The sequence below is a fragment of the Canis lupus genome, chromosome 6 (genome assembly GCF_048164855.1).
Source record: "Canis lupus baileyi chromosome 6, mCanLup2.hap1, whole genome shotgun sequence".
Classification (NCBI taxonomy): domain Eukaryota; kingdom Metazoa; phylum Chordata; class Mammalia; order Carnivora; family Canidae; genus Canis; species Canis lupus.
In genome coordinates this window covers 47,923,808-47,949,040 of record NC_132843.1, presented here as the reverse complement: position 1 = coordinate 47,949,040, position 25,233 = coordinate 47,923,808, and the positions used below count along the sequence as shown (strand labels likewise).

General features: G+C 40.9%; 1 protein-coding gene across 5 annotated transcripts in view; it reads right to left on the bottom strand.

Moving 5' to 3' along the window:
• PLD5 (phospholipase D family member 5) overlaps positions 1 to 25,233 on the bottom strand; it is a 409,798-nt gene that overhangs the window by 114,455 nt on the left and 270,110 nt on the right. For all 5 annotated transcript variants that reach the window (XM_072830387.1, XM_072830384.1, XM_072830385.1 and 2 more), the window contains one exon: positions 19,364 to 19,491. In XM_072830387.1, coding sequence (XP_072686488.1) covers positions 19,364 to 19,491 — 128 coding nt within the window. The remainder of the gene's footprint in view (positions 1 to 19,363; positions 19,492 to 25,233) is intronic.

Here is a 25,233-nt window from a genome sequence, read left to right as displayed (position 1 = left end):
CAGGTTTTACTACAAAGCTGTGGTCATCAAGACAGTGTGGTACTGGCACAAAAACAAACACATAGATCAATGGAACAGAATAGAGAATCCAGAAGTGGACCCTGAACTTTATGGGCAACTAATATTCGATAAAGGAGGAAAGACTATCCATTGGAAGAAAGACAGTCTCTTCAATAAATGGTGCTGGGAAAATGGGACATCCACATGCAGAAGAATGAAACTAGACCACTCTCTTTCACCAGACACAAAGATAAACTCAAAATGGATGAAAGATCTAAATGTGAGACAAGATTCCATCAAAATCCTAGAGGAGAACACAGGCAACACCCTTTTTGAAATCGGCCACAGTACCTTCTTGCAAGATACATCCATGAAGGCAAAAGAAACAAAAGCAAAAATGAACTATTGGGACTTCATCAAGATAAGAAGCTTTTGCACAGCAAAGGATACAGTCAACAAAACTAAAAGACAACCTACAGAATGGGAGAAGATATTTGCAAATGACGTATCAGATAAAGGGCTAGTTTCCAAGATCTATAAAGAACTTATTAAACTCAACACCAAAGAAACAAACAATCCAATCATGAAATGGGCAAAAGACATGAACAGAAATCTCACAGAGGAAGACACAGACATGGCTAACAAGCACATGAGAAAATGGTCTGCATCACTTGCCATCAGGGAAACACAAATCAAAACCACAATGAGATACCACCCCACACCAGTGAGAAGGGGGAAAATTAACAAGGCAGGAAACCACAAATGTTGGAGAGGATGCGGAGAAAAGGGAACCCTCTTACACTGTTGGTGGGAATGTGAACTGGTGCAGCCACTCTGGAAAACTGTGTGGAGGTTCCTCAAAGAGTTAAAAATAGACCTGCCCTATGACCCAGCAATTGCACTGCTGGGGATTTACCCCAAAGATACAGATGCAATGAAACGCAGGGACACCTGCACCCCGATGTTTATAGCAGCAATGGCCATGATAGCCAAGCTGTGGAAGGAGCCTCGGTGTACATCAAAAGATGAGTGGATAAAGAAGATGTGGTCTATGTATACAATGGAATATTACTCAGCCTTTAGAAATGACAAATACCCACCATTTGCTTCAACGTGGATGGAACTGGAGGGTATTATGCTGAGTGAAATAAGTCAATCAGAGAAGGACAAACATTATATGGTCTCATTCATTTGGGGAATATAAATAATAGTGAAAGGGAATAGAAAGGAAGGGAGAAGAAATCGGTAGGAAATATCAGAAAGGGAGACAGAACATAAAGACTCCTAACTCTGGGAAATGAACTAGGGGTGGTGGAAGAGGAGGAGGGAGGGGGGTAGGGGTGAATGGGTGACGGGCACTGAGAGGGGCTCTTGACGGGATGAGCACTGGGTGTTATTCTGTATGTTGGCAAATTGAACACCAATAAAAAATAAATTTATTATTAAAAAAAAAAGAATGTTTGTTCTAGAACTCAGAATGATGGATGGTAGGTTTGGGAAGTAGATTTGGGGCCAAATTTAGGACAACTCTTCTAATAAAAAGAGAAGTTCATCAATAAATTCAGCCTAGGCAGGCATGAGCCTCCCATCATATGAGGTGTGCAAGCAGAGGCTGGTCACTGGTGAGGAATACCGCCCAGGAGAGTTCTGTATCAGGAATTATTTCATTCTTCCCTTTCTCACCTTGGAGAGTTCTAGGTGGGGTTTCTGGTATAAGAAGGCAAAGAGAGGAGAGCTCCACAAAATGAACTTTTTCTCTCAGAAAATGTGCCAAGGCCTTCCTCACTGCTTCCAGAGCCTCTTCTACTTTGATGCTTATGTTTCAGCTGATGAGGCATGTCTTCTCTCCAGCAACTTCTGTCTCTTTTTTCTTGGTTCTGGGTGTAAATGCCAAGTGACACCAAGAAACTGACAATGTCAACTAAAAATAACTTGAAAATAAAAACATTGCGCTGCCTTAAATATGGTGTTTTCCATCTGTTTTAGATGCAATCTCTCAGATTGTCTGGCAGGCATTTGAAAATGAGAGAGACATCCAGGGCCAGCTTTCCAGCCCCTTCCATGAGAGTGTACCTCTGCATTTCATGAGGACTCCATCTGGGGACCTCTACCCAGAGAAAGGTCCAGATGGGATTCAGAAGACTGTTTTCTTCCTCCCCAAGAAAAGTGCCTTCTCAGGAGATTGATCATTGAATAGGAAGTAAAAGGAAGAGGACTAATCATCTTGTTTTAAATCTTATGCTTTGCTCAGAATCTAAGTTTAGAAATGGGTAAATAAGGGGCAGCCCAGGTGGCTCAGCACCACCTTCAACCCAGGGCCTGATCCTGGAGACCCGAGATCGAATGGAGTCCCACATCGGGCTCCCTGCATGGATCCTGCTTCTCCCTCTGCCTGTGTCTCTGCCTCTCTCTCTCTCTCTCTCTCTCTCTCTGTGTTTCTCATGAATAAATAAATAAAATCTTTAAAAAAAAAAGAAATGGGTAAATAAGACTTAAAAGGTCAGAGTTAACATCAGGTTGAGACCCAAGTCAATGAGGCCAGGAGCCAAGGGAGGAAAGGGGATGGGCATTTGTGGCAGGTGAAGGTGCCTTCACTAATGGTGCCCCCACTAGACAGGCATTGAGGTAGAGGATAATACACAATATTACAGAATTATAATTCTAATATTACATTATTATTATAGAATATTAAAGTGTTTTGAGCCATTTTTGTTATCAAATATTCATGTTAATTTGTCCTGTGCACTTGAAAAATAATAGGTGGGAGACAAATACAATCTTTGAAATTTTATTTGTGAACAAATCTGATAAAACATTGTGTCTGTATCTACACATGCTGAAAGCATCACAGAAACTTCTGAGTCTCATCTCATCCACTGTTAGTGGCTGCTGGAAGCCCGGTGAGGTGGGCAGCCTAAAGCCATTCATCTACACCTCTCAGGGGCAGGCCTGGCTAGCACTGTGGGGCACTTACTGTCCAGGAGCTTAGGAAATCAGAAAATTCTGTTCTAGCTTTGCTGGAATATAGTTGACATGTAACACTGTGTAAGTTTAAGGAGTACAATGTGAAGATTTTATATCTGTATATACTGAGAAATGATCATCATAATGAGGTTAATTAACACATCCATCACCTCACACACTTACCTTTCCTTGTTGCTAAGATCTACTCTCTTAGCAACTTTCAGGTATATTATACACCATTGTTAATTATAGTTATCATGTGGTACATTCAATCCCCAGATCTCATTCATAACTGGAAGCAAGGAAGGTCTTTGATGATGGAACTGTGGTGCAGGATCAGGGGCCTAAGTATTTCCCACTGGGGTGATTATAGCTCTATAGACATATGTCACAGCATGAAAGAAATATAATCTCTATAGACTCTAACCACACATATATTGTAAGTGCTTATTATGTCACATGCAATTACTGTAAATATATTTTAAAAGGTCACTCAATTTAAATATGTATGTTTATGAACACAAAGGAGTCTTTGGAGCAGTGTAGATGTCTCTAAAGAGTAAGCAGAAGCTTCTCTCCCTCTAATTCTGCTCCTTTTCCGGAGGCTATCACTGTGAACAGTTTGCTGTGGGTCCTTTTCTGTGTACATGTGCAAACATGCTCACATATGTGCACCTAATGTTAGGAGATTTCTTTGCTTATGGAAATAGAATAATGTTATAGCCCTTTAAGTGGTCACCTATGGTGACCTGACTCATGACCCCCTGACTCAACCTCAGATTTCTCTCAGGGACTGTGGCAATGAGAAGCCTAAAGTGGAGACTAGTGGTGAGCCAGCCTGAGGCCCCTCTGGTCCCTCCTGACTGCCAAGGACTTGGTTCAGGAGCACACTTTTTGGTAGCCGTCCTGCCCTCCCCCACCATCTGCAGCAATCATCCTAGTGACTCCAGTCTCCAAGCCTCCCATCCACTTCTCTACAGCTCTCTCCTGCCTAAAAACTCTTTGAAGCTTTCCCAGAAAACTTTAAGCTGAGTCCACTCTTCTCTGCATGATACCCAAGGCCCCAAGACTCCTTTCACCTCCCTCTACTCAAGAAGGCATCATAACAGCCAAGTGGGTGACCACCTCCTCTCTGAACCATCTGTGTCTGCTCCCATCTCTGTGCGAAGGAAAACTTTTCTCCCTTTTCTTCCTGTCACTCCTCTCCACATACCATTCAGGTTCAGCTCAAGTGTCACTTCCTCCAGGGAACCATCCCTGACCCCTCCCCCAGTCTGAGTTAATTACACACACATCAAATTGTATTATAAATATCTGCTCACTTGCTTACCTTTTTAATATAATGTGAGCTCCTGAAGGAAATGCATCTGGCTTCTGAATCTTTGTGATCTGAATCTGGCTTACTGAACCCCTAGCGCATTCAGTACAGCCTAGCACAAAGGAGATGCTACAGAAATTTCTGCTGAATGAATGAATGAGTGCATGAGTGAATGAATGGGAATGACATTAGTGTGCAGCAGGCAAAGCAAGTTTTAGAGATGTCTGCTGAAAGCTCTTGGCAGATCAAGATGATAAACATTTGACTTCTGAGAACAACATCAAGATCATTTTGTAAGAAGGCAAAGCATAATCCATAAATGCAGAAGTAAAAGGAGCAGTTCTCATCAGTGCCACGTGTTAACTATGTGAAAGGCTTTTGCAACTTCAAAGTCCTGACGCTCTTGGGGTGTTCCAGGGCCATGTGACTGCTGAGGTGGCTGTAGTTCGTTTGTTTGCCTGATATAAAACTAGCTTTTCAGAATGAACACCATAGCTCTTTAGGTTTGTGATTAACTTAGAAAAAAACAGTCTTCTTCCTAATTAAAGAAAGAGAGATGCTCGCGATCCATGCTCCCAAGATGCCAGTAGTCCTGTATGGTTATCAAGCATCTGAGATTTGGATAGGGCGAGCTGAGATGCGCTCTGAATGTAAAGTGCCCACTGGATTCTGAAGACTCATGACAAAACAGTAAAAATATCTCCTCATTAAATGTTTTATATTGATGACATGTTGAAATAATCCTAATTAGGGTATTTGAGATTATATAAAATATATTAACATCAAACTAACTCTTCTTTTTTAGCAGAAAATTTTAAATTACATACATGGCTCTCATTAGTGGTTTGTAGTATAGATCTATTGGACAGCTCTGCTTTAGAGATCCAAATTGCCCAGAGGTGACAGCTGACTGCTCTAGGAATGAAGCCTTCAGCTGTTTAGATGGACTGATCTCTACAATTTTTTTTTAAAGATTTTATTTATTTATTCATGAGACACACACACACAGAGAGAGAGAGAGAGAGAGAGAGAGAGGCAGAGGGAGAAGCAGGCTCCATGCAGGGAGCCCAATATGGGACTCAATCCCAGGCTCCAGGATCACGCCCTGGGGCTGAAGGCGGCGCTAAACCGCTGAGCCACCAGGGCTGCCCCAGATCTCTACAAAGTTTAAGGATACTTCTTGTGTCCTGAACAGGAAGCAATGAGTGGACAGTTTTCCCTCTTCCCATAGGCAAAGTTGTAGCTATCCTGAAGAGTTAAGGGCCTCTGAAGCTGTCTGAGAGGCATGTGCAGCTGGCTTAGTTGATTGGTTCATGAATACTAGAATTTCAAATCTATATGTTGCTTATTTATTTATTATTTTTTTAAAAAGATTTTTATTTATTTGAGAGATGGAGAAAGAGTGGAGGGGTGGAGCAGAGGGAGAGGGACAAATGGACTCTTCCCTAAGCATGGAGCCCACCACAGGACTTGATCTCACAACCCTGAGATCCTGACCTGAGCCAAAACCAAGAGTTAGAAACTTAAGCAACTGAGCCCCCCAGGCACCCCTACCTGTTGCTTTTAAGGGTCAGTGTTTTCTCCTGCCCCATGGACATTTCTCATTTGTCTTAGTTGTCAGTGTTCTTCTCTAACTTATGACTTCTTATTGGCCACAGCCTGGATAGTAATCAGACCTGTGGTGAAACGGAGAATAAACAGATCTGCTATAAGGCCTAGGGGTGTTGTAGTAAGGAGAAGGCTATAAAGGGTCTTTCTTTTTTTTTTTTTTTAAGATTTTATTATTTATTCATGAGAGAGAAAGAGAGAGAGAGAGGCAGTGACACAGGCAGAGGGAGAAGCAGGCTCCATGCAGGGAGCCCAAAATGGGACTCAATCCCAGGACTCCAGGACGACGCCCTGGGCTGAAGGTGGTGCTAAACTGCTGAGCCACCCAGGTGTCCCTATAAAGGGTCTTTCTGAATAGTTTTTGGTTCTTGCATTCCAGCTAGAGAAGGCTTTCAGATATTGCGTTTCTAGGTCTTTGGGATATTAATATAAATGTGGGATGTTGTCACTGACTTAGACAATTATTAAGTGAAAAAGATAGCGTACCACAGGCAAAAGAGTGTTACAGAAACCAGAGGTTTGGATTCCAGTCCTATCTGATGCCAACTTATGGAATCATTCCAGGACATTTTTCAATTAGCCTCTTAGAAACAGCTTCCTGATCTATAAATGAAGTTTCTAAAGCCATCCTATGTATTTCACAGCATGGCTGTGAGGAATGAAGAAATCAAAGTTCATGGTAAATGTTTAAAAAGTATAAAGGTCTTGGGACACCTGGGTGGCTCAGTCAGTTAAGTGTCTGATTCTTGATTTTGGCTCAGGTCATGATTTCAGGGTTGTGAGATCAAGTCCCATGTCGGGTTCTGCACTGGGGGTGGAGTCTGCTCGAGATTCTCTATCTCCTGCCCCTCCCCTCTTAAAAAAAAAAAGAAAAAAAAAGGATCAAGCTCTTACTGAAAATTAGAAACCTATTAATATCTGAATCTTTGTGTTTGGTTTATCTTAATCTTGCTTCATTGTGAAGCATGATTTCTCCCACAAGCCTCTGAGAATGACATTCAGACCCACCATTTCTAGTGGGTCCTGTACCCTAGGCAATTAATTCAAAAGTGTAAGAGTATTTTTAGGCTGTTTTTAAGGTCGAAATATGGCACATTCAACTGTGACTGTAACAACATAGAAGCAGTTGTACAGTTTGTGGGTGGGGGTTAAGGCTATCATACGAGGGATGCAAGGCAACGGAGCTAATTTTCTACATGCAGTTTCCAGGGGGAATTAAACTTCAGGAAAGGTTTTTAAGAATATGACAGTTATATTTTGGTGAATTCAACAATAAAGGACTGGAGTGACAGCTAATTATAATAAAAGATGCTTGAGCTGTAATAGTTGAAGTATGCAGAATGATTTATGGGTATGAGTAGTATTATCGAAAGTCATTGTATCAAGATAATGCATTCCAATTTTTTCCAATTAAAATATGAAAGCCACGAAGTAAAAAAAAATGGAACAATAAAATCCACCTAAATGAGTCTTTTTAAATACAGTTGTTAAAATAAATGCATTTCTTAGGTCTGACTAAGCCCTCAAAGAAACCCAGTGAAACATTTTTAATAAACTTTGGCTAAAGGAAACAAAATTTGTATGTATGTATTCAACACGCTTTGCCAGTTACAGTTTTACCTCAATATTAAAAACAGAACAAAAAAACATGGTTTAAAGTGGTATTTTTCTGCATTTAAGATTTACTGTCAAAATAAATAGCATATTTTCACCCATGAAGAGGGCAATGTCAGAAATATTACTGAATTGTCATGGGCCAACTTTTGGGGGAGGACATTGCTCTGTACCAAGTCCAACATGTAGACTGAGTATGTGGCCCAGCCCTTGGGGCACACATACCTGAGCTATGTGCCCAAAGTCAAGGGAGGAAGCAGAGGTGCTATGTATATAGTGAGCTGTGTGAAGTCATGATGATGACAATGATGATGTGTTAGCGCACACTTACTGGGCTCACAATGTGTCAGCTGTGATGAAGAAACCAGAGCCACGTTAACTCTTGTCTCTCTCTCCCTCTCTCTCTCTTTTATTAAAGATTTATTTATTTATTCAGGAGAGCCAGAAAGAGAGAGAGGCATAGGCAGAGGGAGAAGCAGGCTTCCTGCAGGGAGCCTGATGCAAACTCAATCCCGGACTGCAGGATCATGCCCTGAGCCAAAGGCAGACACTCAATCGCTGAGCCACCCAACTCTTGCCATCTCTTAACACATGGTTCAGTAATGCCACACCTTTTCAGCCTCCAGAACATTCCTTCCCACTGAATTCCGAAGAGGTTACTATTTAGCCTCTGCCCATAACAAGGAGCGTCCTCTCTCACGGGGCTGGTCTTGTCCATCACTGGAAAGCTCCAGTGTTAGCAGCTTCTCGCTCATACTGATATAGGCTCTTTCTTCCAGAATTCCTAGTCTTTGATTCTAGTTCTTACTTGAAGCGACTTTAAGCCTCATATGGTTATTGAACATGCTCTCATTTGTTAATTCATGCATCCATTGGATAAACAATTTTAAGCATCTAATATGTACCAGGCACTGAAGTAGGCACTGGGATTTCATGCATGAACCCCACAGTTGGGTGACTCCCATCCTGGTCCTCAGAACTGGCTCCCAGACACCTTTCCAGGATTCTAAAAACTGTCTGGAGGGAGGCAGATGGCGGGAGTGGGAAATTAACAGGAGGGCTTTCTTCAGCCTGCAGAGACTGAGCATACAAATGGACAGTTGGATAGACCATGTACAAAACACAGATCTCTGACACATGATCTGCAGCAACCAGCCCAGAAAGCCAAACCAGAACTCCTAGCAATTAGCTCCAAAATGGCCAGGACTTGATTAATGACTCTCCAGGTGTCCCCATTTTGCCCACTCTCAATTCAAAATCAACTGGAGGAAGCCAAATATGTATCCCTAACCAATCAATCACACCGCATACCCCTTCTAGTTAGTTCTGCTACCACTCCCTCCAGTCAGGCACACCTAAAGCCTTCCCCTTCTTGCTCTCTGCCTGCCTTGAAGTCTCTACCAAATGCTTGTGGTAGCAGTTGATTCCGTCACTGTAGAGCTCTCTGAAGAAACAGCTTCTGCTTATTTTTGCTTAGGTAGCCTTCATTTATTTTCACACCCTTGTTCAATTTCCCCTTATTGGCACTGATCTGATTAACTAGCTAAAATCTCTTTAAGTATGCTTTCTGAAAACCAAGGTTTTAGCTCTGTCTCCCAGATTTATGCTACATCTAAATCTGGCCAATTGATGGGACTCCTGGGTGGCTCAGAGAGTTAAGCATCTGCCTTTGGCTCAGGTCATTATCTTAGGGTTCTGGGATCTAGCCGCATGTCAGGCTCCCTGCTCAATGGGGGGACTGACTGCTTTTCTCTCTGCCCCTACCCCTGCTTGTGCTCTGTCTGTCTCTGTCTGTCTCCCTCAAATGAATAAAAAAAAAATCTGGCCAATTGCTTCCTATGTATTTTGCCATTGGTAATAACACTGAGCAGCACAGGATATAGAATAAAAAGCCCCTCATTCATGACCCTCGAGGAGCACTACCCACGTCACTGTACTGTTAACAAGGCCACACACTTTGGATATTTATGAAATTTTTGTCAAAGATCATAAATAAACACCAGTGCCTCTGGCTTTCCCTTGATCTTGATCTAGGTAGCTTATCAGGGAAGGAAAAGGGTTTCCTTGTCATGAGCTCCAAGGCTACAAGGTATAGAGCAGTAACCATGCTGTAGGTTCAGTGCTGGGTGTGTCAGAATATCCCATTCCATCCCTAACAATTGTATGGGGGTAGTATTATTGGTTTAATTGTAGAGATACAGAAATCAAAGCTCAGGGAAACAAACAAACAAAAACTTGCCCAGGGTCATAAAATTATAAAAGGTAGAAAGAAAATTCAATATTTGTCCTATCTGATTCCAACCACTACGCTATACTGCTAAGCAAGGAACTTGTAACAACAAACAAAAATAACAAGACCTGTTATTTATTTCTAAATCTAGATTTAGCCTGTTTTCAGAGGGGAAGTGCTCATATGACTATAAGCCAAAGGCCACATGGGGAAGCTACTTTTGAAGTATTGTACTGAATTCTGGCCATCATATTTTAAGAGGGACTTTAACCAAATGGGACTATGTCTAGAAAAAAAAGTGGTTAGGATAAAGATCTTGAGCCATGTCACATAAGGAGCCATGATAGAGATCTCAGATTATCATGCCATTTTGAACATATTTACTCAGGGGAGCCTGGGTGGCACAGCTGGTTAAGCATCTGAGTCTTGGTTTCAGCTCAGGTCATGATCTTGAGGTCCTGAGACCAAGCCCTGCATGGAGCTCTGCCCTTAGTGTGAAGTCTGCTTGAGATTCTCTCTTCCTCTCCTTCTGCCCTTCCTGCTCATGCTCTCTTTCTCTCTCTCAAATAAATAAATAAATAAATCTTAAAAAAAAAAGAAAACATATTTATTTAGGAATTAGGGGCTGGAGGGGACATATGAGGGAAAATTTTAGAAATAAATGTTTCATTTGGGAAAGCCCTGCTAAGCCCCATCTTAGCAAAGGCAAACAGAGGAGGGTAAATGATGCTTTTATTTCTTCACCTCATTGCACAAATTCAGACTATTTTATAATAGACAATAGGCTGCTTTGTAAGAATGTCTCCCAAGGGAGACTAGGGAAGAGATTTTCTACTTATGCCTTTTTGAATAATACCATCTGCCAAATCGGTACTTTAAAAATTATAGAAAATAAGCATGACTTTGTCATTGAAGTTGTGGTCTGCTAAAACATTTCCTTTGTAAGCATCTGGGCCTCCCACTCACTCATTTACTTCAGAATGTATCTGCACCTCAAATTGACCTTTATGAGCAGCCCAGATAATCTTCTAAATCAACACCGGAGGAATTAATCTTTTTTTGCTTCCATTCCACATTGCTAAGAAATATTAATTATTCTCTGTTGCCTTTCCACTTGAGTTGCTTTCGCTCTGGTTCGTTTTTATTTTGTTTCTGACATCTAGTTACCTGCATTACCAATGCGCCACTTCTGTGGGAGCCAAACATGTCCTTAGAAACTCATAAATTCTGGGGAGGATGTAGGCTCAGCGCCAGCTCTGAATGGGAATGACAAGACGTGCTACAGAACAGAGAACTCCTCCTGCCCACTGGTGCGCCCACTGGGTCTTCAAACTCTGCTTCCACCCTCTGTCCTTTTAACTCAAAGAAAAGGGGACAGAAGCCGGAACCAAAGACACTTTCAGAGCTCTTCCTCATTGTTAATGTCAGGCCACAACCTCAACCTTATGGAGACTTGAAAAAGAGTAATGGGCTTGGTGAGCAGGGATAGTGTGACTCTCGTCAATATCTTGCCAAATGGTTATTGTCAGGAAATTGTGGCTTGAGATGAGATCAATAGTTTTGAGGCAGTAAAGAACCATCACGATTCAGCTGCTCAAGATTTAGATAAAAAACATCAATATCAGCCAATCTCTTTCCTCTGTTTCCAAATGCTCACTGGACATCAGAACTGCCCCTTTCTCCTCATGTCCCCCATTTCTGTTGACAGGTTGGGCCGAGCTCCAGGTGCTAGAAACATGCCCGCTGTTCCTTCTGGCTCATTCCTTATGGCCTGTCAGTCACTATGACCCAGCTTTGCCAGGTCTCTTTGTTCCATTTCCTTCTAGCTCTCACAGTCACTGTCTGTTCTAGTCAGAGCCAGAGAATATCCTGTTGGTTCTGGTTCCAATATGTTCTGTTGTTTCTGTCTGGAAACAGGATATATATATATATATACACACACACACATACATATATACATACACGCATACACATATGTATATATACACACATACACACACATATATACATACGTATATACAGATATACACATATATACACACACACACACACATATATATATATATAGAGAGAGAGAGAGAAAGAGAGAGAGATTGATTTATTTTAAGGAACTGGCTTGTGATTGTAGGGGCTGGCAAGTCCGAAATCCACAGGCCAAGCTGGCAGGCTGGGAACTCAGGCAGGGTATCTACATTGTCATCTTGGGACCAAATTTCTTCCTTCTGGAAACCTCAATCTTTGCTTTTAAGATCTGCAGTTGGTTGGATGAGGCCCACCCTCAGTACAGGGAGTCATCTGCTTTACTCAAGTCTACTGATTTAAGTGTTAATCACACCTCAAAAGTATCTTGACAGCAACATCTGGACACTTTGAGGAAACAACCGGAGATCAAGCTGATACAACTGACCTTCTCACCATCGTTACCCAATCCTGTCACTTCTCTCTTTGATCTTGGCCACAGGCTCTCTGTCTCCCCCTCTCCTCACCCCTCCACCCCACGTCCTCTGTGGAGGTTTCTTCCAGTTCTGCAGGTCCTGGCCCTGACCGCGATCCTCATGTCTGCTGTAGCCTGCTGGACTCAATCCACACACCCTGTACTGTGCCCTCTCAGGCCCTCCTGGGCTTATCCATGTCTTTCCTAGCTTTATGCCCAAGGGCTTTGCAACTGGCACATGCTGGTCCAGCGAGAGATTGAGTGCAGATCTTCTGACGTGCCACGCTGGTTCCCAGCTCCGTGTCTTTGCCCAGAATCCCTTTCAGTTAAGGTCAGATCAAATCCCAACATCTACCTGTGGTCTTCACTGTTCAGTCTATGGGGATTTTCTTTTCTCGGAGTCCCCAAAGTATTTGTTGCCAGCCCTCCACTTCGGCACCAGTGTTCATGGCATCTGGTGTGGAACCCAGAGGACCCTGACTCAGGACCCCATGCTTGGTGTAATTGCTCTGCTGTCACCATCTTGAGGTTCCTGCTAAATTACTGTAAGAGGCCCCACATCTTCGTTTGGTACTGGGTCCCACAAATTATGCCGTTGCTTGGCAAATATCCTGGGTGGTCATGTTCACTTGAAGAATGCTTAAATATTTTGTTTTTCAAACTGGATTATAAACTTTGTAGGTTTATGTCATTTTTTTTTAAACCCTCTACCATGATTAGTGCAGTTCTCTGTTGGAGTCAATGTGCAATAACTCCGCTGATTACCTTTCCCACATGTAAGCCCCACAGATTGTCAATTGTCCAGTTGTTCTGTTGCTAAGGAGACAGAACCCTACAATTACCAGCTCTGGAATGTTTCTTAAGGTAGCATGTGTGGTGAACAAACATTTGCCTGAGACTCCTAAAACCTGACAAAAGGGATGAGGGGTCTCCAGTAAGTGACTAGAATCTATCCTCGCCAACACAGCCCTTCACCTTAGTATTCCCATCTGTGAAGGGAGTATCACCTTAGAACAGCATTTATGGAAATACAGAAACTTCAATGAATATTTGATCCATAAAATTAAGTGGCCAAACAGATTTAATGGATGTTCATCCTCTCCCACCATCTTAGTGATTCCCAGAGCATGTTAGCCTATCAATAGCTCTGAGGAGCCCCATAGTAAGGACACCTAATTAAATGAATCCCATAATTTCTCCCTCTCAGGGAGTATTAGAGTTCACCTCTCAGAGAATAGCATTTCCTAAGATACATCTTGGGAAACACTAGACTGATTTTTCTCTGAGCTAATTTCCAGTTCCAAGATTAATAGCTTCAGGGATTCTGGATTCCAGGGAGAGCCTGGGCCCGGTCTACTCTCCCACCCAAGCTCCGGTGTAGGCCTGGGCACGCTGAGCTTCTGTGCCCACCACCGCTGTACGGGACACTGATGGTCTCATTGCCACACGGTCACGGGGCTCCTGCATCCCACAGCAGCCTGAGTCAACATACTCCTTTTCAGAACAAAAGTGGACTAGAATTAAAATATATTATTAACAGTTCTATTCCTATTTGCTCTAATTATATTTGAAAATATTATTTAAAAATCTCCCCGCTGCAGAGTTGCCAGATTCTTGTAACCAATGAACCTATTGAATGCTGCTTTGAACTCCCAGCTAGTATTCATTTAAGAGAGTATGTTCAAAAAGTTGCAAAAGTAACCTTTTCTAAAGACGTGATTTTCACGTTTTCCTTCCCAGCTTCTCCCTCAGCATCACACCTCCGGAGCCCTGTGGTTTGAAGGCTGCTGTGCCCTTTTCTTGCTACGTCACACACTGGTTAGTCTTTTGTTTGCTTTGTTAGTGCTGTATTTTGTGTTTCCTCCGTGGTGGTTTTAGGTGCTCTCGAGACTCAAAAATCCAGACCCCCTGTGTGGAAAAGCCTGTGGTACTGTTCCCTTTCCTCCTACAGGATTCTCTGTGGTGGTGGATTATAGGGGAGCACCCTGAACTGTCTGATGAGATAAATATAGAAGCACACATATTGACTCTCTAGTCTTTAAAATCCAACCCAGAGGTTGAGAGAGTTTGCAGAACTCAGGTACCAAGCAACAGTCAGTGTCCATCTGTGGCCATCATGTCGTCAGAGGTGTGCAGTCAGAAAGAGGTGAGTAAAGGGTTTCTTGAGGAACAGTGTTGTAAGCTTTTCTTAAAGAGCAAATGAGATGAAATCTACAGCTTTGCTTCACAGCAAGATCATGAAAGAAAATGATTTTTCATAAGTGTGATTTATTTTTAAAAATTATTAGTGGTGAAATGAGAGTGAGGAATTTAGACAAAGATTGCCAGGATATGAATTCTCATTTTACTACCTCCTAGAAGGTGACCTTCGGTAAGGTCACTTGATTTGTGCCTCAGTTTTTGCCTTTCTAAAATGAAGCAATAGTAGTATTATTTACAATGAAGGGTTATTATGAAAATTAAGTAAATTCATATTCTTTCAATGCCCAGAAGAATGCCTAGTACAGAGAAAGCCCTCAATACACTGAAGCTTTTATTATTAGTACTGTTATTTCTCCCACTTACCATATATTGAAGGCAATAATGGGTAATAATCTGATTGCACTAGAAAGCTTCATAAAATATAAACCTGATGAAATAGGTTGAATCTGACACTTGGAAAATGTATTATAATTCTTCATGTAATTGTCTGCCTCACACACAACTCTGCTCAAATGAAAATCTGCTCTAATGCATGGGTCCTGCTGAGCAGTGCTTTATGCCACACTGAGGCAGATCAAGAAAAATCCCACACAGTCAAGCACAGTTGAAAGGAAAACGAGTTCAAGGTAGGTGATTAAGTGTAATAGCGCGATCCCAAACACTATGGGGAAGGGTGGACAAGGTAGGAGACAGTGCTCGTGCGTCAGTGTGAAGAGGAAGGGAAGGAGAGGTGGGTGTTGAAAGAAAAGTTTTCAGTTTTATTAGCAGCTAACACACAGATGCAGGGGAGCTGATGGGATGCTAAATGCTCTGGCAGAAGAGTTTGAAACCCTGTCCTCTCCCCAGCTGTGTCTCCTCTCCACCCCCATCAAAGAATAGTCTCTTCTAAGAGGAAAATGGAAAAAATTGTTAAGAAAAAAACAATGGTATTTATTTTAATTTTTAAAAGTTCGGCTTAGCAGGAAATGGCAACTTGTGTTGATGCTCACCCGTGTCTCAAATTGCTAGGAATGAAACGAAAGATACAGCCTCTACCGACTGGACTGTTGATCTAAAGCACATGAGGCTCATCTCCAAACGCCTAGTTCCTACACAGGTTAGAGAGTGTTTTGCAGTTTTATAGGAGAGATGAGCAACAGAATAGGATCTGTTCTGTTTTTATTTTTTTAATGTTATCTTCATTTGGAAGATGGTGATCATAACCACCCATAAGTTGTCAGGACAAACTTCATATGTGTCAGGGGACATATGAAGTTATTAGCACATTGCCTAGCACACACACAGTAGCCTTTTGGAAAAAATGACACAAAGATTTCTTCCACTCACCTCTTCCCAATTCCCTGACCCTACTGGATTTTAACCCATTATTAAATTTACAACCAGCGGAAGAATGCAGATTTCCACCGAAGATATGTGCCCTGAAATCCCTGATGGCTTAAACATTTGCCACCAGTGTATACATTTTATTCCATACTGCAGCTTTTTTCCAGCCTACCCAGGGGCCTGTTTCCATGGATAGCTGATGAGTATGACCCTTCACCAGCCCTCTCCTTACAGGGATGTTTGGAATTGTTAAAAAAGAGGCAGCAGGCCCAAAATGGAGTCACTTATGTTAAATCCCATGTTAGCAAACCGAGGCTTAATATCAAACCTAATTGCAGTTTCAACCACCCTGGAATGTAATGTTTAACCAATCAGCATGGAATTACCTGGCCCGAGCTAGTGAAATAATCTACTGGATAGATCTCTCCTGTTTCCCTTAGGAAGGCAACCTTGCCTACAACAATTCATTCTTTCTAATAATTACCTTTTCCGCCTCCTTTCCACCTTTAAAAACCTTTTCTTTTGTACAGCCTGGCAGAGTTCCTTTCTATTGCTAGGTGGGATGCTGCCCAATTCACGAATTGTTGAATAAAGCCAATTTGATCTTTGCATTTACTCAGTTGAATTTCCGTTACTTAAGAGAGAGCTGAGAACCTTTTCATGGCTTCCTTTCTGAATTTATAGTGGATCATAAAATAAGTTTGTTTTTTAATCCTGTATTGCACTTCTTCCATACTTAAGCATCATGATATCCAGTTAATGTTTTTAAAAGTAAACATCGCTGGTATATCTGAGCTGGTCTTTTGAAGGAAAGGAATCTCAGGAGTCCACTGTTATTCTTCCTCTCATTATGTGGCTTATGAGCTGGGAACAAAGCAGCCATGGGACGAGGTTGGAGGGACAGATCTAGAGGCCCAGCTCACACAGTGGCATAAAGGAGAGGTTCCTTACTGAGAAGGGCATTAAATGACTCATAAAGAGTTGGTTGAACTTTAGCAAAGGAACTTGACTAGTTGTGAAACAGAGAGGTGGGTCATGGCCCTTTCCCACTTTGCCCTCTGACTCTTGGTCAAATTTGGTCTTCTGTGTAGGTGAAGGGAAACTTGCTACCACTGCAGAATGTGAGCAAACAGAGATCTGAGATGGCTTTGAGTCTTCTCTTGAGTAACAGGAAATAACTTGCAGCCCATCCTTCATTTGCATTTACCATGTTTAAAGTGGGGACTATGTCACATTTCACAGTGAAGATCCATGTCTAAATGACTACACAGGTAAGGAATGAACATTTAAAAGATCGACCTACTTTTCTACAAAACAAACAGCATAAATCAGAGACAAAGGAGTAAATCTCAAGCAGGGAAGCCAATACATGAATATTTTATGTCCATCTGCTTAGGGAGATTATAGATAATTTGCTCGAAAATTTGAAGAAAAGTGGCATTAAATCTCAATAATTCAAACCTCATTCAAATGGAATTCACAGAACTTTAAACTCTGTCAATTTATATCACTTAATGACAACGGAAATACAATTTGGTGGTAGGGAAATGCATTTTCTAAAAAAAAAAAGAAAGAAAAGAAAGCAAATGATTCTCAAGTTAAAAACCATTTAGCAGAAGTTACATGTAATCAATATTGTTACAGAACCAATTTTATCTATTTATTTAAAAAGGCCCAGCTGAAAATTTCTAGGCAAAAGATGCTTACTGATTAGCAAAAGATAAACTCAGATATTTCCATAAATTAGGCTATTTTTCTCTAAATACTCTGAATTAATGAGGCTTTAATACTCTTCTAGCCTTACTTCTTGTTTCTGATGTAAGCCAAAATTGCTATAATCCATTTATCTATCTATCTATCTATCTATCTATCTATCTATCTATCTATCTATCTATCATTTATTTTAGAGACAGTATGTGCTTGCAAAACATGGTGGCAGAAGGGAGGTGCAGAGGGAGAGAGAGAATCTCAAGCGGTCTGTGGAGACTGAACGAGCTCAGTGAGGCGAGCCTGACATCATGATCCTGAGATCATGACTTAAACCGATATCGAGTCAGACGCTTAATTGACTGAGCCACCAGGTGCCTCTAATCCATATTTTTTTATATCTATGTTTGAAGGGCCACCAGAAATGAGATGTACTAAATCAAAATTTATATTTTTCCTATCAGAATTAATACTGAAAAAAATTGTCTTAAAAATTTAATACTGAAAAAAAAATTTAATACTGAAATCTAATTCTGGATGCAGGTCTACTTATCTTTAAAACAGAGACAAGAATAGTTTTTTCCATCACAGGATCACTGTGAGGCTTAAATTACGTAATCCACTTAAATGGCTTATAGCAGCACCTGGCATACAATATACAGTAGTTATTATTGTTGCAATTATTAAATGATACTATTATTTTGCTAAGAATTGTTTTTATATCAGTAGATAGCACCTTCAAATTCCTGAGAAAATATAAAATAAGCAATTGGATGGTGCCTTCATCCCAAAACTGATCGGGAAATGTTTTTCCATGGTCCCTTCTTGCTGGAGTGAGACTGTCTCCTTAAAAACAATAGTTGTTTGACCTTCGGGACTAGATGACTCTGACTAGCCTTTAAATACAAAACTAGGAAAAACCACCTTAGATTAGTGGTACTTTGACTCCACTCTATCTATTCCCTTGAAAGGGAAGTACTAGTATTTAATTTTAGTACTCAGTTTACCCATTGTATATTTATTTTACGCTTGACACTCTTACTTGCCTCAACCATAAAAGAGAAAGAATACAGTTTGCATGCATGGAAGGTGGCATGTTAAGAAGAAAAATAGGACAACAGTGGAAATTGGAAGGCAAATGGTGAATTAGCTTGAAACCAACAGTACAAATATGTTACCCTCCATCAGAGTTATCCTATGGGATGGTGTCTTTCTTTACAAGTTATGGCCCTTGTGTCTGTCTGCACATCCATGCTTTCTTTCCCATAAGAAATGCAGTATAATTCACTTGGTAATTTCAGTCATTTGAATATTTAAAGAGTGCAGAATGTGTGGTTAACTCTTCAGTCTTCCTACCATGCACCCAAGGATCAAGAACTTCCTGCCATCAGTTGACTAGTGGGAAGAAACTGATTTGTAATGCTCTATGGATCACCTTGACACAAATAAATACCTGAAAATTAAAGATTGCTCGAGTGTATCTTAAGACACTTGAAATGAATTATTTGCAAAGAGGAGGTAACACTTTCATGTGAAGATTTATTCAAGGAATAACCCCAATAATTACTGTTAGCAGAAGTTACATTTACATGTAACTTCCTAATACTACCTATGGTGAATTTATGTTTTCATAGATTCATAGATTTCATAGATTATGTGATCTCATGCTGAACATTTAGGCTTGGATAATATAAACTACACACCAACCTGCTCTACAGAATCTGGAGTAGCATCTGAATTACAAGAGCACCGAAACAATGGCAGCATTTGGGGAACATGATTCTGTCAAAGAAAGGGTTCTCATTTTATATTAAATGGAAGTGAGCCTATCAAAACCACACAGTTAAAAAAAAAATCAATGCTGTAGGTTTCATGTACCACAGACACAGTAGAGGGGTGCTTTATGGAGCTGGGAGCTTTGATGCTGATGGAACTCTGAGTTTATGTAATATGGAAAGATTACCTGTCCCAGTGATTGCCAGTCCAAGCCAGCACTGCCGATGTAAACATGCTGTTTGTCCACGATCCAGAAGGAGGACTGCAGCCGGCCCTTGTTGTATGCGGTCATGTTCATGTATGTCACCTCTGCTCCTGGGGGTTCAAGGACATCCTGGTCAGCCTGAGCATCAAGGCCTTGTACTTGCAACTAGACATCTACCACAACAATACTCATGGCTTGCAATGATGACAAGTGGCATTCAGGGCAGCCAGATATTTAAATTAGTTTGGTGCACAGAAGGCCCTTGAGGGGTGACTTTGTTCTCAAAGGAATACAGATGGAAAATAAGAACAAGAATTACATGGACACCTGTGCAGAGGAGGCTCTAGTAGTGACAAGAGCCAAGTCAGATGTGATCCAATCCCAACTCTGTCATTTACCATCCAGATGGTGAGATTCGTGCACCAAGCTCTTTTAGTTTTGGAGTAATTTTCATACAAATTTGCAATCAAAGGATTGTCCTGTTTCATATTACAGCTCTCCTTAGCAAGAAATTGGCTTTCTTATACTTTCTATATGATATTTTTAGCCTTGACCCTACAGTTACTTTTACTTCTTCATTTTCCCTCTTCATAACTTAATTTGGACTTGGCCTCTTCCTGGCCTGTCTTTATCTAATGGTTCTTAATTTAAGAAATGATTACTCAAGCCTTACAAAAATCAATTGTCATGCTATCACCTATTGCTACTTCAGGACTATGCATTTACAACTTCTCAAAGAGAGCATATAGTTCATTGAATGCAATTAAATCTATGTATTTGTTGTTTTTCTGAGTAGAGTTGACAAAATGTTAGTTTCAGGTGTACAACTTAGTGATTCAACAAGTCTACACATTATGCTCTGCTCCCCACAAGTGCACCTACCAGCTGTCACTGTGTGACGCTATGACAACACCACTGACAGTTGTTCCCTAGGCTGTGCCTTTTATTCCCATGACTTATTTATTTCAGAACTGGAAGCCTGAATGCAATTAAACTTTAAATGCAATCAAATTTAAATAAAATCACTTTTTTTTTTTTTTTTAGAGAGGGAGAGAAGGGGGAAAGGGGCAGAAGGAGAGGGAAAGAGAGAATCTTAAGCAAGCTCCATGCCCACCGTGAAGCCTGACACAGGACTCAATCTTACCAAAATCAAGACCTGAGCCAAAATCAAGAGTCAGACACTTAACTGAATGAGCCACGCAGGTGTCCCTTAAGTAAATTCTTCTAAATTTCTACTTCTTTAAAAAAACAGTCCTATATGCATATTTTTAATGAAGTACTCTATTTTGTTTTCAGATATTCAATATTAATGAAGAGGATGTATTCTGGTGGCCTACTTCATTGTCAGAATCTTCATTAGCAGAGGGAGATGTAACATCCCATGCATAAAGATATATTCCAGATTACTAGAAAGGAAGAGTGGTGTATGCTATAAGCTTAACCTGTTACTCTTGGGAAAAGAAAGATAAAGCATATACTTGGCCCTGCAGCAGGAGGATGGCAAGAGAGGCCATGGGGCTAGAATAGGACTGAGGGGAAGCAAGTCTACAGGCATAGTCTCATCCAAGGAATGGTTATAGGCCCCAGAGGAAGAGCAGTTGGGTAGAGCAGGGTCTGAATGTCCAAAGTGGGTAGTTGCCACAGCAATTATGAAGAGACCCACATGTGCATCGATGCTGTGGCATCCCCCGTATCCCCCAAAGACACAGCTGCCAGCACTTCTAAGTAGATGAAGAGCAGCATGTTTCTTCAGGGACGTAGGAGTATCCCATGGCTTCAGTCACAAACTGGTTTAAAACAGTAGAAACCGACTGTCTCTCAATTCTGGAGGTAGGAAGTACACCTGCAGGGGAGAACCTCTCCTTATCTCTTTCCAGCTTCTGGCCAATCTCTGCTGTTCCCTGGCTGGCAGCTGCTTTGCTGCCACTTCCACCCTTGTTGTCACATTGAGTCTTCCCCTGTGTATTTCTGTTTTTTCCTATACTTATAAGGGCACTAGTCTTGTTGGATTAAGGGTCCTCTCCACTACCATGTGCCCTCATCTTAACCAATTATATCTCCCAAAACCCTGTTTCCAAATCAAGTCACATTCTGAGGTACTGGGGGTTAGGTCTTTAACATGTCTTTTTGGGGGGACACAGCTCAATCCAGTACAGAGATCAAGGCCACTTTGACTGGCCATGCCCTTCATGCCCACTAGGCTGAGCAGCACTGAAGGAAGCATCTTCTCATCTCTAGAAAAGAATGAAGGTGACCTTGGTGTGTGTCTCAGATTCTACCTTCAACAGGTACCTCCAGGCAAGCCTTCACCTGCCTTCACATTCTGACTAGAAACAACTTTAACCTCTGTGACATTGTCTGGCTCTTACCTCTTGGCCTGGGACACTGTGCCTGAAATTTGACCCACAATCAGTTGCTACCTGGCATTGGATTGTTTTTTAGTTCTTAGATCCTTATCTGTTCTCATTCAGGTCTGTTGTAGCCCCGACTGTCCACTCAAGGAAACACTGAGCCTATCTGAGGGGGGCCCACTGACCTCTTCATGCCACACTGCACAGCCACTGCCCTAAGAGCACTGCATTAATTTAACTTGGCAGGTTAGCCTATAGAGTGTGATTGTGTAATGCTCTAGCCAGAGCCTCTACAGTTGGAACAGAAGCTTTCCTTCAGCAAATGTTTACTGACTATTTAATATACACCAGCTACTGTATTATGTGAAATTAGGAACACAAGACCTAAAGTGGCTGAGTCAAGTTCAAGTATACAAAGTGTAATATTTAAAATGACTGGGATTGTTGTGGCACCTGAGTGGCTTGGTCATTTAAGTGTCTGACTCTTAGTTTTAGCTCAGGTCACGATCCCAGGGTTGTGAGATTGATCCCTGCTGCATCTGGCTCTGCACTGGGCATGGGTCCTGCTTAGGATTTTCTCTTTCTTTCTCCCACTGCCTCTGCCACAACTCTCCCTCTCAAAAAAAAAAAAAAAAAAAAAAAAAAAAGATTACTATTTAGGATTGTTTAGGCAGCAAGAGGGCATCGAGTACCTGAAAGGTCAGGAGAGAAGTCCCCATCTCAGGGAATTCCAAGTGAAGGCCGGCACAAAAGACATTAATGGCTTCACATTTCTGCCTGGGACCAGGGCCCCCTGTGCAAAGGCCTGGGGAACTGTGTGCAGAGATTAAGCAACATGTAGTAACAATCCTTACTGAACACCAAATGTGCCCAGCACTGACACAGTTGTGCTACAGCAATCCCACAGGGGATGTTGTATTTTCCCCATTTGAACATACAACAAGATACTGGATGAGGTATCATAAATAAACTAAAAATATTTGATTATGCAGCTGGAAAAATGTTTTTGCCTGCATATGGTTTGTGGAATACCACTTTCCCATTAAGATGATGATGATCTGTTTTTCTATCAATCTACCCTCCATCTATCTCTAAAAATATATGCTTCTATCTTAATTTTACCTAACAGATATATAGTCATACCCAACATGTTCCTGTTTATTACATGCATATTATCCAATGTTTAGCTTAAAATAATTTATTTTATGTGCATTTAAAATATCTTTGTTGATTGGTTACAAAGACTATCCTCATCCTACTATCTTTTTTATGTATTAAAATATGATTAAAATCTAATGTTCTCTGACTATAAAACATAATTAATCACTAACGTTTTTAATGCACAACTTAGTGCAGGAGTATTATGTGCACAAACTAGATTTGAGTTTATTTCCTAGTGTTATGCTAGAATTTTGAAGATTTATATATTTGAGAAAGAGAGAACACTCGCATGTAAATAGGGGGAGGGGCAGAGGAAGAGAATCTTCAAGCAGAGTCCCCTCTGATCACAGAGCCTGACATGGGGCTTGATTCCACAACCCATGAGATTATGACCTGACCCAAAGGTCTGACGCTCAACTGACTAAGCCACCTGGGTTCCCCGATGTTAGCAAAGATGGTTACATACATTTTTATGAAGCCGTCTTTTAAATATTACAGACTTATAAGATTATAAAATATCTTTAAAAGCTGGTTTGACTCAAATAAATAAATCTTTTTAACAGCGTTGAAAATGTAATGACTTCAACGCCGGGACACGACAAATACCCACCATTTGCTTTGACGTGGATGGAACTGGAGGGTATTATGCTGAGTGAAATAAGTCAATCAGAGAAGGACAAACATTATATGGTCTCATTCATTTGGGGAATATAAAAAATAGTGAAAGGGAATAAAGGGGAAAGGAGAAAAAATAAGTGGGAAATATCAGAAAGGGATACAGAACATGAAAGACTCCTAACTCTGGGAAACGAACTAGGTGTGGTGGAAGGGGAGGTGGGTGGGGGGGTAGGGGTGGGGCTGACTGGGTGACGGGCACTTAGGTGGGCAGTTTACGGGATGAGCACTGGGTGTTATTCTATATGTTGGCAAATTGAACACCAATAAAAAATAAATTTATTAAAAAAAATAAAAGATTCTTAGGCTAAAAAAAAGAAGAAAAAGAAATGTAGTGACTTAAGTTTGATTAACCAATTTTTGTTTTCCTAGATTTGATTTTTAATAGGAAAAACTATTCCTTCAGCCTGTTCACAGCTCATGACCCACTGTGCAGAGGCCCCAGGATGCCAAAGAGATGCTCATCAAAGGAACCATGGCACACCAGGGCCACTGGCTAGCAGCTGCAAGGTGGGGAGGGGGGGCTTCTGAATCTCTGGAGACCCTTCCATTTCAGTCCAATCATCTATTTGTTTAACTGATGGTTGATAGGAGTTATTAGCAATCCCAAACAGTGTTTCTAGATGCCAAAAGTGATAAATCAAAAACATGTCCTTGTTTTTATAGTTGCTTATAAAATACTCTCATGATATGTAAAAGTTCCAATTAAGTCTTTAAGAAAGCTACAAGCATGCTACCATGGTGGTGGTGGTAGGTTGGGTCCAAACTGGTTGCACTGATCAAGCTGAAGTGATATAGCCAGTCCCCATATTTTATATCCTTCATGGAAAAGTAAGACATTAAAAAAAATCAAGAAATCCCAAACTGTGAATTACAACTGCTTTAACAGAGATGCTCTGCTGAAATTTAAGACAATACCCCTACTTTCAGGGTGTTTGCATCTTTACAATTTTACCAAAATTGTTATTCTTACCATATTAGCCAGAAAACATTGTTACTTTATTTTGTGCATAATTACAATGAACAAAATATGCCACTGAAATTTATTAACAGAGAAAATAAAAACAGTGGCTAAAATTTATTAATTAAAATTATTTAAAGTAAAAAATATAATATCACAATGAATTGGAAATTAATGTTATTACTTTGGAGAATCAAGTTGGCTACATAAGCATACATTTACAAAATGTGTGTATTCTCAAAAGCCTTCCTCTAAGAAGACTGGACAGCATTAAATTTGCTTATCATAGATGTGTCCCATATCCCATTTAGTGGAATGGATAACCATCTCACCTATAGCATTGCTTTTTTTCCAGAGACCTTAATCTGCTTTATTGTCAGAGTACCTTATTGTGTGATGCAGCTGTGGATGACAAAGCCATTTCTACCTTCCTACACTGCAGACCCGTGGGGACCATCCTTCCAACTTTCCCTATTACATGATTTTGAGGACATGACTATGTTTGTAATTCTCTTTCACTATCATCAACCTAAAAATCTGTATATTCAAATTTTGATCAGAAATAATTTCACAAAGGTTCCTGGGTGGCTCAGTAAGTTAAGTGACTGATTTGATTTTGGCTCAGGTCATGATCTCAGGGTCATGAGATTGAAATCAGGTCAGATTTAAGATTCTCTCTCTCCCTTTCCTCCTGCCAGCCCCCA